The sequence below is a fragment of the Sander vitreus genome, chromosome 4 (genome assembly GCF_031162955.1).
Source record: "Sander vitreus isolate 19-12246 chromosome 4, sanVit1, whole genome shotgun sequence".
Taxonomy (NCBI): Eukaryota; Metazoa; Chordata; class Actinopteri; order Perciformes; family Percidae; genus Sander; species Sander vitreus.
The window spans coordinates 20,089,368-20,105,328 of NC_135858.1; the positions used below are offsets into that span (position 1 = coordinate 20,089,368).

At 39.1% G+C, this 15,961-nt stretch overlaps 1 protein-coding gene across 3 annotated transcripts in view; it reads right to left on the reverse strand.

The window, feature by feature from the left end:
• The window catches only part of ppp1r16b (protein phosphatase 1, regulatory subunit 16B), an 87,583-nt gene that overhangs the window by 21,195 nt on the left and 50,427 nt on the right, over window positions 1-15,961 (reverse strand). For 2 of the 3 annotated variants that reach the window (XM_078248934.1, XM_078248933.1), the window contains exon 3: window positions 8,341-8,411. In XM_078248934.1, the coding sequence (XP_078105060.1) occupies window positions 8,341-8,411 (71 nt within the window). Of the gene's footprint in view, window positions 1-5,642; window positions 7,520-8,340; window positions 8,412-15,961 lie in introns of those variants that run through there. The other variant, XM_078248935.1, reaches the window with a different exon arrangement.

Genomic DNA, 15,961 nt, shown 5'->3' on the forward strand with positions numbered 1-15,961 from the left:
TAATTGTTGATACTGTATTACTTGCTAGTACCCTAGATTGAGTTAGATGAGGGAAGAAATGTAACACAGTGGGAAAAAAGGGAGTAAAAAAGAAATCGATAAAGGGGAGAGAAATGATTCAGTGCACAGGAGGCAAGAAGGCAGAACAGAAAGTTAAATGAAATGCTGGCTGAAAAGAAGCTCTACAGTTCTGATATAGCATATAATTCAAACAGTAAGTACTCAGCAGTGCTGTATTGATGCTTCAGCACCTTAATCATCGCAGAAAAGGAACAAAAAGAGACTCATTTGTTACCAGAGCACAGACGAACAAGAAGTCTATTAATGTAACAAGTCATACGGCATCTCTACAAAAGTCATTTAATTGCATATTGCAGAGTGAAAAAACTGAAAACACATTAAGCCAATTTGGACACAGTCATTGTGACATCTCACCCATTGTGTGGGTTGTTCCCTGGATCTGTGACAAAGCTGGAAATGCACCCATAACTCACACCCATCCACAGAGAGACAGAAAGGGACAGAATGTATTTTCCTTGTTAACTTGGGTGGGGAGGAAGGAGAATTTTTGCATGTAAACCATCCTTCATTATACGTAGCTGCTGTCAGTAACAGCAATTTTCTCCATCAGAGCTAATTGGTGTGTGTGTGTGTGTGTGTGTGTGTGTGTGTGTGTGTGTGTGTGTGTGTGTGTGTGTGTGGCAGTGCAACGCTGCTGAACAAAGACAAGACAACAGAGAGAGGAAGACAGTGTAAGGAGTAGACATGAAGTCAAATAATGGGATTACTTTATCACAGCAGGAGGGTCAGGTATAATCAGAAAACTGAAGAATTCAGAGCAAGTGTAGTTTCCAAAGTCTGAGAGGGGCATCTCAACAACAGCCAATGTTATTATTTGTGCTGGTAAAGTTGTGGGTTTGAATCTGATCTATCAAATCTTATGTTGAAACCCCTAGAAGAAGAAAAATCATATAAATAATTTTCTGTTCCCAGGAACAGCTGCATGTTTGTATTTTTTGTGCGTTTTATATTTTATATCAAAGAGCACTTTCTCTTTTGTGAGAAGACATGAAATGAAAAGGAGACATCTGTCGTGATGAAATGTTAAATCTGCAGAGTACTATTAATCCCTAATTCTACGCACTGAAAGATTTTAACAAAGACAGAAAATCAGGGGGGGGGGGGAAGAAGAGAACTGTTGGTAATAAACAGAAACAAAATGGAGATAGCAAAAAGAAAAGAACCGAATAAATCATCCATTGTGTGAACCACTTATCCTGCTAAGGGTTCTGGGAAGCAGCAGCCTATCCCAGCATGCATTGTGAATAGACGAGGTACACCCTGGACACAGGGCTAACACACTATTAAGTTACCTCTGTCATCTCACAGCATTTAACATCAACAAGACTCTGCCACAGTTACAACTGACTTAGAAAGGAAGTCCCAAAAGGTTTAGGTCGCAGGAAAACTTTGAGTAATAAAAAACAAAATGTCACATACAAATTAATACTTATTCTTATTTTATTTTGACTTAATATTGATTTATATTGCTGAAATGGGAGGCAGGGAAGGTCATTTCTAAAGCAGAGAGGACAGGCTGGAAGTTAGATACCAACAACATCAGCATCTGGCCAAGTAGCAGCCAAACTCTATATTATTATTAATGCCTGTAACTCAGTAGCTGAGTTACAGACATTAATAGTAATATGTCAAGGCCTTAACCAGAAATGTCTGATATGAATTACAAAAATAAAGTGACCTGTAAGAATTATGGGATGTTATCCCTTAATTCTTACAGGTCACTTTATTCACAAAAATGAAATTAACAAGAAGAGGGGTTGACCAATATATCAAAAATTAATGGGTCGAAAAATGACTAACCATATTTTCAAGACAACAGAACATTACACAGCAATTAACTTTACTAGCAAATAGTAAATGTTGCTTTCCTGACAATAAATATCCTTGTAGTAGAGTATCGAGTGTGATGTAATCCAGCCAACAAGAATTGAGCACAGAAGCGGTTGTTTCGTGATGAGGCGACCAGATGCGACCGTGAGTTGATTTAATGGTTGAGAGCACCACCTTTAGTACCACATTCTGTCTTCTCAGTCACCTGTACTCCATTCTCTGTCTCTGTCTGCCTACCGTCTAAAAAATATCTATCTATATATAACAACAATTTAAAAAGAGACCACATAAGGAAAAACGAGTTGTGTGCATTCTCTGGAATTTTGTAGCTTAAACTGCCAAGGCTACTCAGATAAGGACAGCTCTGACAGGAGTGTGCGGGGGAAGTACACATAAATGAAATACAACACAAGAGAGGAAATGAAATTACTTCACAGATGCAGAGGACAGATAGCAGGAAAGCAGATAAGGTGAAATAGATGCATAGAACACACAAAAGGCTGACTGATTGGAAACACTACTGGCTGACAAACATCCTGTGAGTAACGCTTCAGTCACGGTGAAAAGTATGTAGTAAGATTACCGCTTTTTCACAGACAGTCCAAAAGGTTAACATGAGAATTATCTCTGCATTTTCTCCTGAGACAGATTCATTTTTTAACTCTAACTGACCACTTAAAGCCAATCCATATTTAGCTACAGAGACACTGTTTACATGATGTTTCCTGAAGAAGCAGAAAGTCTGAGCTGCAGATCATTTTAATGTGTAGAAGTAGAAAACAGCAGAAATGCACCTGGCAATATGTGGCTTGGTTACACACCCTTATATATGTTTTTCCACAATTCTAATAATTCTAGTGCTGTTCTCATTGACAAGTGCTTCCCTACCAACCCAATCAGACCTTTGCAGGCAGGATTAGGAATGTGGACGTTATATTTCTATAATTGACATTAAAATGTAAACTTTTTAAAGAAGAAATAACACAATCTTGCTGTTAGAAAAAAGCAGTAAAATTCACCCTCACTCCTCTGGGTTTTCTGCTGCTACAGCCTTACTTGGTCTGGTATCACCAGTTCCTTTCGGTGGCTAATATTAGGAAACTTAGATACTAACTGGCATTACTGTATATGAGAAGGACAAAGAGCTACAGGATACTAAAAGCAATCGGGCAGCATGAAAAGAAAAAGAAGAAAGACATGAAGCAGTACAGTATGAACATCCTGGTCCCAGTCACAGAGCACAGGATGAGGTCACTTTGAGGGTTCTCTTTTTTTCTGAATCTTTTCTATAGCAATCTGCAGAATGGTGTGAAAGGTTCCTGTGCAAACCTGTAGGAGACACAGCTTTAAATTTAGATGAACCTAGGCGAGAGACAGAACTGTTTACGATACAGTTCTCTCTCTCTCTCTCTCTCTCTCTCTCTCTCCCTCCCTCTCTCCCTCCCTCCCTCCCTCCCTCCCTCAAGCAGAAGTGGTGCTGGTTTATTTGTGTCAACTACTTCCGGTGTCAATGACGTTAAAGGGGCAGCAAAGACATCAGATTCAAGGCAAAAGACAGAAGAGCACTATGTGTGTGCGCATGCATTATGAAAGCATTTTCTTCCTCTTTTTACACAGAGATGGTAATTCAGAGAGCAAGTTATGAGTTTGGTAATTGGCAAGCTTGAGGATATAATTCAGGGGGAATGAACACCCTCATAAGACTCTTAAGAGACATAAAAGCTTGTCAAAGACATCTGATACACTGATGGATTACCTTGCATTTAAAGCTCAAGCCTGCAGCCGTGGCATGACAGATGTAAAAAAAAAAACAAGATATAGCAACCTACACACCAGCCAACAACTAGGCTAATCTCCTTCTGAATAAACCTCCATACTTCATCCCACCTGCTAGCTGACTAAACTAATCTCTCAGCTTTTTACTCTAGTCACTCCACCAAAGCCTAGCCAACCCCTGTAGATCCCACCAGCCTCCACTCTTCTTGTTTTGGCAACAAGACAATGAGGCAAGTAAGGAAATAATGTGCCTTTCATAAAAACTATTCACACCACGATCAGAGTGTGGCTTGGATAAAGGCTCAGATTATGTGGCTGGAAAACAACAGCAACAGTCTTGCTGGGATACGTCAGTGGGCGGAGAGGACTGTGGTCTGTGTTGAGGAGCAAAATGTCGAGGAAATAAGGCTGAGACTGTGACTGACATTATGTCAGGGCTAGCACCATGAGGGCCATGGTTGACAGAGCTGGCAATAAAACTGAAATAGTGAGCGGCTAAGTGAGCAAGACCAGGACCAGGTGGCTGAGACTGCAGGACGCAAGGATAAAAGGGCTTAAAATTTAGTGTGCAGAAACTTCCAATGTTGAGAATTAGACCTAAAAGGCTAAATGAAAAATAATTGAAAACACAATAATAAAAAGTACAGGAGACTAGAGTGACAGTCTCAGGGTTAATTACTGAATTTGGGGGGCTGAGTGTAAGAACATGGTACTGAAAGGCTAGCAGGTCTGAGTTAAAGTTCCTCAAAGACTGCAGAGTTGCAAGAGCTGAATGACTAATGAACAGTCTGGGACCACACAGGGTTGCGGTCTTCTCATCTCAAATCCTGCAGATCATTACAGCACAAGTTAAAAGCTCGTCATCTCTATACCCATCTCTGTCATCACTGCATAAATATTTGAGGTGTAGAATCACTGAAGTAAGATGTTTTTAAATGCGACTCCAGCCGATTGTTGATGTTCTGTGTCATCGTGCCCACTCAGCCACACTGAGGTTCTGAAGCGAAACACAACAACGCAGAGCCAGATAACCAGTGACCGGTAACCGATGACTCAACCAAAGATATGACAACATGAGGCGGGTGTGTTTAGCAACAGTAACATCTCCCTCCACAAGCATGCTTGTGTATGTGCGTGCATGCGTGTTATGTCACAATCAGTACTCCTGAAAGCCATCTATTGATTAATGTCTCATATCAGTGAGGTGAGACCAACCCTAGGTAGGTATGACATCTCATTTAGAGAAACATCACAACCACTTCCCTTTATTTATCTCACCCTCTGCCAAATGGTGTGTGTGTGTGTGTTAATTCCCTGTGTGTGCCTAGGTGTGAATGGTGGTATTTTTCATATTGTAGCAAGAGTTAAACGGTCTCATCTTGAAGACAGTGTGCAGGCTGACCCATCCAAATAGCAGATTATCTGGTACACACACACACACACTGAAAGCACAAAGGTCAATCTGATCTCTCGGCAGCCAACAGCCCATAGCTTTTAAAACACCAGCCACACCGGTGGTGACTGATGGACTTCAATTTTCTCTTCCCCTTGTTCATTTTGCTGCCTCCCAGCAGGTGCCAGAGTACTAGGCTTTAAACAGCCGAGAGGGAAAGAGAGACGGCTGTGTTAGCTGAGGCAGAGCGAAAGGAGGGGACATAAACAGTCAGAGGTGTATAGCACAACTCTGAAGAGAGAGAAATGAGAGGGGCCAGGGAAGGGTGAAATCAGAGGAGAAACTGAGGTAATAAATGAGCATCAAATCCTTCTGAAATGCTTTAAGGTGCCATCCTTCCATGCCATCTCCTTCTCTGCCCATAAAGACGTTGTCCACACCTCAATGTGGGTTTATTTTACAAAAATAAGATTCTGAGTTTACCAGCGATTGACATTTCAGTGTACGAGGCACAAACAAAATGGTTTCATGCTTGTTTGTGTATACAGGTTGGGCTTTTTACCTCAGTGTCTCCATCCTGTAGCAGGTGAACCAGCACGGTTAGCAATTGCAGCGGCTTTGTGGAAATCCTTCTGTTTGAGTAATCCATCCTTTCTGGCCAGTTTGTTCAGAAGTGTTCTTAAGTTCAACTCAAAAGATCTGATTAGTGCAGGGTGATTTGATGCATTTGCTCGTCAGACATGTTTTGAAAAAGATCTTTTTTTATCCAGAATTCATTGCAATAAGATTAAGTATGTAAATCAAGATCTAGACAGCTTTGTGCAGCGGATCTATTTAGACGTCCATTTGAAGTCTGACTATTAGTTTGAGCTAAGACCAGGCCTTTGTGAAACTGCTCCCAGGATTTGATTTGATGGTTGTACTTGGTGACTTTGTTGTTTCACGCTACCTGGAGTCTAATAAATGTTTGTACACGTTTTAACTGTGGTGACAGGAACTGGCTATAAGTCAGAGGAATGAAGGAAAACGTTTCAAATCAAAAAGACTGAAAGGCTGATTTGTGATTAGATGAGTCATCTAATGGTCCATTATTTACACAGACTGAGCAGTTTTGAGTGAGAAGTGATTCGGTGCATTGATTTGGATGAGGTGGAAGCTTCAATTAACATGCCAGTAATGGCTCTAATTAGCAAGTGGAAATGGGCCAGATCCCCGCTATCAATTTCCTGCATCAAAATGGACTAATTTCCCCAATACTGAACTCATTTCCTCACCATTAAAAATAATTTCTTCATTGTCAGAAAACTTCAACACTCTATTCTGCACGTCTCTTATAAAATCATACTGCTACACATTAATAACACCAGGAAATGATTTAATTATATTTGAAACAGAGACTGTGATCGTAATGGTAAAGTTGGACTTGATTAATAAAAGTTTGAGTCATAATGTTTTACGTGGAATGTTTGACAACAACAGAACAAACTCAAGAATACATCACACAGCTTGAAAGGGCAGGTTGAATACATTTTACAAAATTATATTTTGTTTAGTCTTCAGTATTTTATATCAAATGTAATGTTGAAATCGAGCAGTGTCTTGAAGAAGAAAAGTGTATTTTACCCATTGTGCATCAAAATGATATAGAAAGTAAGTTCCATTTTATTTCTATATCAGACTGCATTACTTTTATTTCCTTTTGCCCACGGGAAGCCAGCATACGCTCCAGTCACTTTGTGACTCTCAACAAGTAGCTGTGGTATATTGATACGTCTATATTGTAAGTAGGGCTGGGTACCGAAACCTGCAAACAGTAGTATTCGGACCGGATTAGAGCGCTTCCGACTGAAATATTTTCCCTCTGTCGCTCCAGACAGCGGCAGACTCTTTTTTCTTTCTCCCTTTTCCGCCGAGTGGCGCACGTGCCCGCTCGTGCTATTCTCCGACACGCAATCACTGCTGATAGACGGCTTTTTGTACACGCTCCGAAACGGACGTAAAAATATCACACTTTCTATGTAGTCTACAGTTAGCTAGCTATCGTAAATGTAGGCTACTTTTAAAATGCCATATTTTCCCTCTGGGCTCACCAAAACAGACGTAAGAGCATATTAACCATTCACTGCACGTGATGACTAGTAAACATATTACACTTGCTCCGCTAGTCACAGTCTTGTGACTCTCAACAAGTGGCTGTGGTATATTGATATGTCTATATTGTTAGTACATGAAAGCCTGATTTAATAAGTATTGTATAAATTGGGTACTAGAAGGTATCCCAAGGATGTGTTTTTCAGTCATGTTTTCAGTCAATTTGTGTTGGCATAAGGACAGAAGAATGATCTAACCCATAAACTTGTGATAAGTAGACAGCTACCTACCATTAAACTAACAATCTAAATACTTTACATAATTTTGTCATTTTTAATTTGAGATTAGATGCCATCAGTGCCACAGTTTCAGAGAAATCAAACAGAGAGAAAGACCAAAGGTGGAGAGAGACAAACAGAGTCGGACATTCTTCAGGGTATCTGCACATTTTTTAACAGAAAATGCAATGACTTTTATGACCTTTTTTACCACGAAAAAAAACAAAAACAAAAAAAAAACAGGAAAAAGTTCAGCGCGACACGACACAGAATGGTGTGGCGAAGCGTAGCGCAGCACAGCTCACCAGAGCCACGCTCAAGACAGGTCACAGGGACACTTTTATACCAAGTGCTGATTCACCTTACATTGACTGTGTATGTATAAACTATCAGCCCTTAAGGTACTTCAGGTAATTTCTAAATTCTGGCCCCTCATATCAGTTTGAAAAAGACATGGAGGACAGCCCCAGGACATTACAAAAGCCCACAAATACACAAAAGTTAAAGTACTCATCATCCTTTCTCTAAATTATGGGTAAATGTGGCTGCCAAATAGCCTTGAAGAGGTTTGGAGGGTTGTCCCCCAAGAAAATGCAACGCATTCATCAATCATCTACTCATCAATCACCTACTCATCAATCCCCTATGGAATGATGCAGGTTGCACCCATGTAGATCGAAGTGCTGCCCCCAGATGGTGCGCTGGTCAAATTGCGGTTTAAAAAACAAAAAACAAAAAAACAGATGACGAGTCGGACTCGGTCCCACATTAAATTGAAGACCTCCTTATCGTAAATTCCAGATTTCAAGACATTTTCAGACCTTAAAAATCTAAAATTTTATTTAAGACGTTTCAATACTTTTTAAGGACCCGCGGGGACCCTGTTCTTACCTGATGCAGGGCGGTGAGGCCATCTTCATTGCAGAGGTCTGGACTCACATTATTCTTCAGCAGGTAGCGCACTGGTGGACGAGAGATGGAAAAACACATAAATGAAGGTAGAAGTTTAAATAACTTACTAAATAGCACACAGGATTTCCTTTAGTTGGCTTAAATAACTGCATTTCCTTTTACAAATCTAACCCCATTTAGAGGCCTCACTTCAGTGCATGCTTCACTTGCACTAATGTAACACTATTTTGTAGTTGAGAATTGAAAAATATTCAGTTTACTGCCACAAGTTGCATGTTAAGAGGCACATGTGTTGCATGGTGATACGGCAATTATAATCAAAATTTCATAGAGAATACAATGTGCTGGCTACTGAAACAACAAAACAATGGATGTAGGATAAAAGCATGATGAGATTCCTCTTGATTGCTCACACAGCCTTCAGGTGCACCTTTACTTAACCTTTTGTTACCTAGTGACATCACCAATCAATCTGCAATCCATTAATATCAGCGCATCATTGTGATGCATCCGTGCAGGAAGTTTAATCTCTCAAATTAAATTATCAGCCCTGCCAGGATGTTACCCAACTGACCTTGGAAATATGGATGAATGATTGGTTAGGGCGAGGGTTGGTGATGGAGGATGATGTAATGATGCTTGGGATTACACCGTTTGTCTGCCTCATAGTCCCAACAGATAAACCCTCTGCCCAGACCCTAATTCACAAAATATCAGCTATTACAGTCTGCACACTGGACAGCTGCCTGACTGCTAACACTGCTAAACCTGCTGGCCTGAGCAGGAAGCAGCTCTGGCACACACAGGGGTCCTCTACACGTCAATAGCATCCCCTCTTTTTGGCAGGGCTGCCATGTGCCTTTATTTCACAGAAAACAAAGAAATGTAAACCAGCAACATTAATCAGGTTATGACGCTGAAAAAGAGATGAATGAGATTTGGGATGATAATTATCACATCTGTCCCTTAGACTGCCAGACAAACAGTCACATACACATGAAGTAGATACATGTATGTGCACATAAAACACAAGACAAAGAGAGTTATACACACCGTAGAGGCTGGAGAAACATGCAATAAAATGCAGTACAGTGCACACGAATGTGGGCGTAGGTATGGTTTATGAAAGGGAGGGTAAGAAAATATGAGAAAACATAACAAAATATGTGTGAGGTTGAGGTTACAGGCCCAAAGCGTGAGAGAAACGTCAGTGGTTATGCAACCTGTAGGTAGATGGATAGGTTGCCATAGAGGCACATCTGTAATGTCAGACACATTGGAGACAGCAGACTGAAAAACATGGCTTATTTTGTGAGCTGGGAAGTAAGAGGACACTGTTTAGAGCGATTTTAGTGCGTAAATAAAACTTAGCCCTTGTAGGCCCTTGTATAAAATGCAGAAATAGGTGCTGGTCCATGCATGCTCATATAAAGTATATATATATATATATTTATTTATTTATTTATTTTTATTATGTGGCAGCAAATAAAGACAAAGGAGGGAAATTCTCTAAAACAGGCAGGTCATGAAAACAAGACGTACGTATATAAATGAAAATTGACCAGTTGACAGGTCAGTATTTATGCACAGTTGCTGTGTAGGGGTTAGATGTTAGTGCTGTTCGACGATAATGATACAAAATGTGACAGAGGGAGTGCTTTTTCTACAGTAAAGTACATTGATGGAAATGCAGCCATCACCAGCCTAACTCCATTATCCCACTTCCTGAATCCTGCAGCTATTAGACCTTGATTAGGCTTCTGATAAGCATTGCTGTCAACATCTAACAGTGATATTTGTCTTCATCTGGCGTCTCATTTATAAAACTGTGCGTAGGATCCTTTGACAGTGATTACAGCTTTGAGTCTTCTACTTTCTAAAAGCACCATATTGTCTGATTTATTACAGCTTAATCATTTCTAAAAATTATATATATATATATATATATATATATATATATATATATATATATATATATATATATATATATATATATATATATATATATATATATATATATATAGGCTGCACTGACAAAGAAAGGTCAGTTCCATAAGCAGCATGTAAGATATGGTGATAGACGGAAAAACATTTTGAAACTTGATAAATCCAGATGCAAATGCATTCAGAAGACCTCATCGCTTCCTGACACCATTACTTATTTTCACTTTCCTTTTCTTTCCTGATTCTTAATTTATCGTAGAAAATGAATTACCACACCAATGAGTCACAGTGCACCAGAGTTGTAATGAGAGGATTTCAGGAGGTCATGAAAGGATTCTTTAATGATTTTTTCAGAGTAGACATTAATCTTGTTCTTGCCAACATACGCAGAAATGTCAGAGTTCAGGTACAGTGGGGCAACACGTTAGCCGGTGTGGATTCAGCGTTTTGTAAAAAGATACTATAATAAGATACTTTCTACTGTATAAGAGGAGCTTAAAAAAAAAGTCTTCTGGTTCAACACCTGATTAATTAAACCAAATATTTTAGAACCACTTCTATAACTAATGTTTTCAGTCTCTATATACTGTAGATACTGAAAATTTGAAGCTTAGTTTTTACATTGCTGATGAAATACAACCAGATGAAAATAAATGTGGCCACATGAAGTGTGAGTAGGTGATTTATAACAGACATGCCATCAGCCCCCTGCCGGTTAAATAGTACTACAGCTGCAGACACAGACACTGGATCAAGGTCCTATACTACAGTGGTTCTCAAACTTTTTCACATCAAGGACCCCTACACTGACACAAATGAGACCACGGACCCCCATCTGATAAGACTTTGTCCCAGGGTCCCCTACCTGATAGACTTTTTGCTTTTAGATGTTTTATTACAGAAAGTGAATGAAACCCATGAGCAAAATAGTCATACAATCTGTCATTGTGTTACTTATGGATGAAATTATAGTGAAAATAAAGTATTCCCCTTTTTGTTGGGAACCCCCTGGAACCCCTTCAAGGACCCCTGGGGGTCCCCTGACCCCACTTTGAGAACCACTGCTATACTATATGCCTAAACATGCTAATGATATTCTCATATCTGTAACCCCAAAAACACATACATGCATGTACAAAAGACCACATTTCATAACAAAGTGGGAACACGCTGCATGATGCATCCAACCATTGCTCTAAATCCTATCGTTAAACAAGTGTAGAGAGTGGTCATCCTCAAAGACATTGATTATACGGCCAAAACATCAGTTAATGTCAGTTTTGATTCAAAATGCCGTGAAGCTTTTAATTTTTTAACATGCCGAAACTATTTGAATGGGGCTGTAGTGATACAAGGCAGACATAAAGAGTTTGAAGGATTTTTTAACCTCTCTAAATCTATAGATACAAGAGACAAAGAAACACTCAACAAGTGGTTGCATTATTACTACAGTAATACTAAACATTGTCGTCTAAAGTGCCAGAAAGGTTGTGGGGCTCTGGATGAAGTTAAACTTGAAGTCCCATCCATCTGACATCTCGCTTATACAAAACTAACCACAAAATAATCTCACATCCTAGCCTTGAAAACATTACTGGGAATAAGCAAAAATTCAATTCATTCCCAAAAGCTCTGATCAGATAACCAAGATCTAATTTCTGTTGCATTCAGCATGAACAAAACTCTATTACTGCATGACTTAAACAATCTAGCTCCATGATAAACAATAAAGTGGTGTGAAAGTAAAAAAAATAATCAGGATGAGTGACAACAGCAGCACTAGATAAACACTAGCCTGTCACTGTTCACTTCCCCTGCTGGAACACCCAGCTATTAATCTCCATTACATACTGACTGGTGGTACATACTGTACACAAAGCTCTGCTGTAGTTATTATTATTAAGAAATTGGTGTTTTCACGTTCTCATTCACGTGGGAGCCCCTTGTGTGTTTGCGTTTGTGTGCATAGATTCAACATATACAGCCACTGTATGTAAACTATTTCTAAATTATAAATCACATATGAGTCTGGAAAAGTAATCAGAAGGTGACAGTTGTGTCTTATAGTCTGTCGGAGGCAGAAGTCAAATAGCTCTGCCTGCTCTTCAGGCTGGAAATTATACATTTAAAAAAAATAATGTGCTGGAAAGCAGAGTGAGACAGATGAACATGCAGGCAGCACAGACACACTTGCCACCACCAAAACAGCCTGATATTTGATTTGTTTTTTAGGCAGGCATGCAACAAAAATATATGCATTGGTGCTGAATTGCTTTCTCTGTGAGAGAGGGTGGGCGCTGATGCATTAGTTGAGATGAAATAAATTTTAGTTGTGATGCATCTGAAGGTGAGAGTGATGTGAAGGAAAGAGCGTGCATGAGAGAGTGACGTTTAAATAGCTAGAGGAGAAAGACAGAGAGATGACTCGTTTCACATTTATGATTGTTTCTGTTGCTCTGTTTTGTTTCTTTGAATGCATGTTTTATGTTGTGTTTTGTCGTTTGATTTTTTTTCATGTCTGGGTGAAGTATTTGTTTTTTGTTTTCAATCTTTGGTCCATCTGAATCAATTTGTATGAACAACGTTCAATAAAGTGCTTATGAAAATCAAATGATCTACCTTTTACGCAACATACTGCAGCTAGGTGGTGTGTGAATGTGCTTACAGGTATAAGGTGTGTATTTGACAGTGTGAGTGTCTGTGCATGATGATGTCCTCCTTTATCATGTCATACAGCGGTGCACACAGTGAATTCAAATGTATCATCGCTGAGGCAATTTCAGAATCAATTTCTCTCTGCTGAAAAACGGCATTTATTTTTTGCTCATTGCTTAAAATGGAAAAAGAGCGATCAGACATGACAAACAGCAACAAACCAGATTTTCTTAGAAGCTCTAACCAACGACATGATACAGTATCTCTCGGTTAATGCAGTCAGTTTCATGTTAGGGAAAATGTTAAATGCATTTTCAGGTTGTATTTTGTTGTTGCATTTCAAATTTCAAATAACAGAATTACATTACATTTCATTTAGCTGACGCTTTTAACAGAATGTTTGATCTGAATCACTTTGTATGTACAGTGATGCTCAAACTGGAATTCTGTCTCTTTTTGTTTGGATTTATCATGTTATGCAGTTATGTTTTGTAATACATGTATATCTGTATGTGACAGAATTCCTCTAACACATCACTATCTGTCATAAAAAAGGTAATGATTTGACACACACAAACGTTTGTTTCACTATCTTTGTGGGGACCCGTCATTGACATAATGCATTCCCTAGCCCCTTACCTTAACCATCACAACTAAATGCCTAACCTTAACCCTTACCCTCACCCTAACCTAATTCTAACCCTAATCCTAAAACCAAGTCTTAACCCTCAAACAGCCCTTTAACCTTGTGGGGTCCAGCATTTTAGGCCCCACAAGGGTGTGCAGACCCCACAAGTATACTGTATTCCCCGGTTTTTGGACACCACGAATATAGTAAAACAAACACAAACACACACACACACACACACACACACAGTAATGAATGAGACAGTTCAATCTCAATCCATGCCTACTAATAGATCAATGGCTAAAACATTCTGTCTTTAAAAATAGAGCACTAATTAACACCAAAACAACAAACAAAGTGATTTTAAAAGCGGTAACTAATTAACATACTGTAAATACCAGATAACCTTTTGGACACATTAACTTACACAGGGGAGAGACAAAATAATGACAAAACCTCACAAATTGGACAATTACAATTATTATAGACACTGTTAAAATGTCAATTAGCTGATTGATTCATCAGCTATAAAAGAGGTCTGGCATTAGCACTTTCATATGCGGGTTTAAAAAACAGCTAAATAAGCTCCATAGTAATAAACCAGGTTGCATGCTGACGAGCATTTGCTAGTTAGCACTGAACACTAGTTTTGCAAATATTTCGTTGGCCAATTGACCTGATGATGGCCAAAGATAAAAAGTCTGGGGATCATTAAAAACAATACAATGTGAGGAAAACATGAATGTCTAAACCAAATTTCCATTAGTTGTTTGGACTGTACAAAACAATGAATGTAAAAATGGTTAAAAAAGTGTCATAAGCTCAGGCTTCAGACTACACATTTTTCAGTCAGCATAAACTTGCCTTGTTTTCTCAGTCATTACTTAAAATGTAATGACAATGAAGAATTGTTTATTAATTATTTTTGTATATGTGTATTAGAGTTGTATATGTTAAAAAAACGATAATAATAAATAAACCAAAACAAACTAAAGATATTTTAGTCTGGACAAAAAGACCGACACTGCCATCCCTAGAGGCACGACACTAGCATGGCTAGAAATGAAGAAAACCAGCAAATCCCAACATTTGATAAGCTGGAACAAATCATTTTTAGTTGATAAATGAATTAAACAATAAATAGAAACCTCAAGTTTGTCAATTATTTTCTGTTGATTGACTAATCGATTGAGAAGTTGTGTAAATTGGTCAAAAACGCCCACCTCTGCAGCTGCAGTGGTGATTTAGTTACTTCAAACTTAAAGTGCCCATATTATGAATAAAACACTTTTTCTGGGATTTGGGGTGTTCTTTTGTGTCTCTGGTGCTTCCACACGCATACCAACTTTGAAAAAAATCCATCCATGCTGTTTTGAGTGAGATACGGTTTCTGAATGTGTCCTGCCTTCAGTCTCTGGGTGAGCTGTTCAAAATCGGCACGACTTGTGACGTCACAAGCCGAAACGAGCTGGCTAACCGCAACCGTTAGCTCGTAGCGTTAGCAAGCTAACGCTAACGCTAGCATGCTACCTCGTTCTCAATAGCAAAGCACTGCTACAACACACACAAGTTCACCATAATCTCCAAAAGAACTACTTACATGTGCGCCCTCATTTAGAAGTCTCCCAGCTGATCCTGCCTTGTAACTGACCGAAGTTGGAGAAACAGCCTCTCTTTTACTGTCTATGGAGCTAGGTAGCTGACATGATCTACATCTGAGCTACTGCATGTGTGAGTGCAATCAAAGTGGTAGTATAGTACAGAAGAAGAACAAGAAAAGAGGTCTCACTCTGTAGCTAAAACAGAGACCAGGTGAAAAGAGGGTCTGCAGCAGTGAGAGAGAACTGGGCAGTACAACAAAAATATGGTGTTTTTTGAAAATTAAACCTATTCTGGTACAACCATAAAATACAATTATGAACCTGAAAATGAGCATAATATGGGCGCTTTAAAGACTTTTTACATGAACAGATTGGGTTATTTTTCATCCAGCAGGTCTCATTAGCAGCATGTAGACTCACACTTAATGACTAATGGCACTTGAAAATGTGCAACTTCTTTACTTTTATCTCCCCCGTAGTACATGATTTTTATTATAAAAGGAAAAGGGATCATAGAGAATATATCGTACAAACCCTGACAGGGAAGAGCCAGGGATAAAATGTTGTCATGCATCACACAGACAGATCCATTGGTACTAAGAGATGCAGAGAAAGAGGGGAGAGAAAGTAAAATAGAGTTGGAGCTGGCGACACAAACCGTGAATGTGATTCTTATCTGTCTGTACCACCACCCTATGGGGCTGAGCAAACACACAAACACAAAAATCTTTAAAAAGCAATCCATTACATCGAAGGGTCACCATGGTGATTA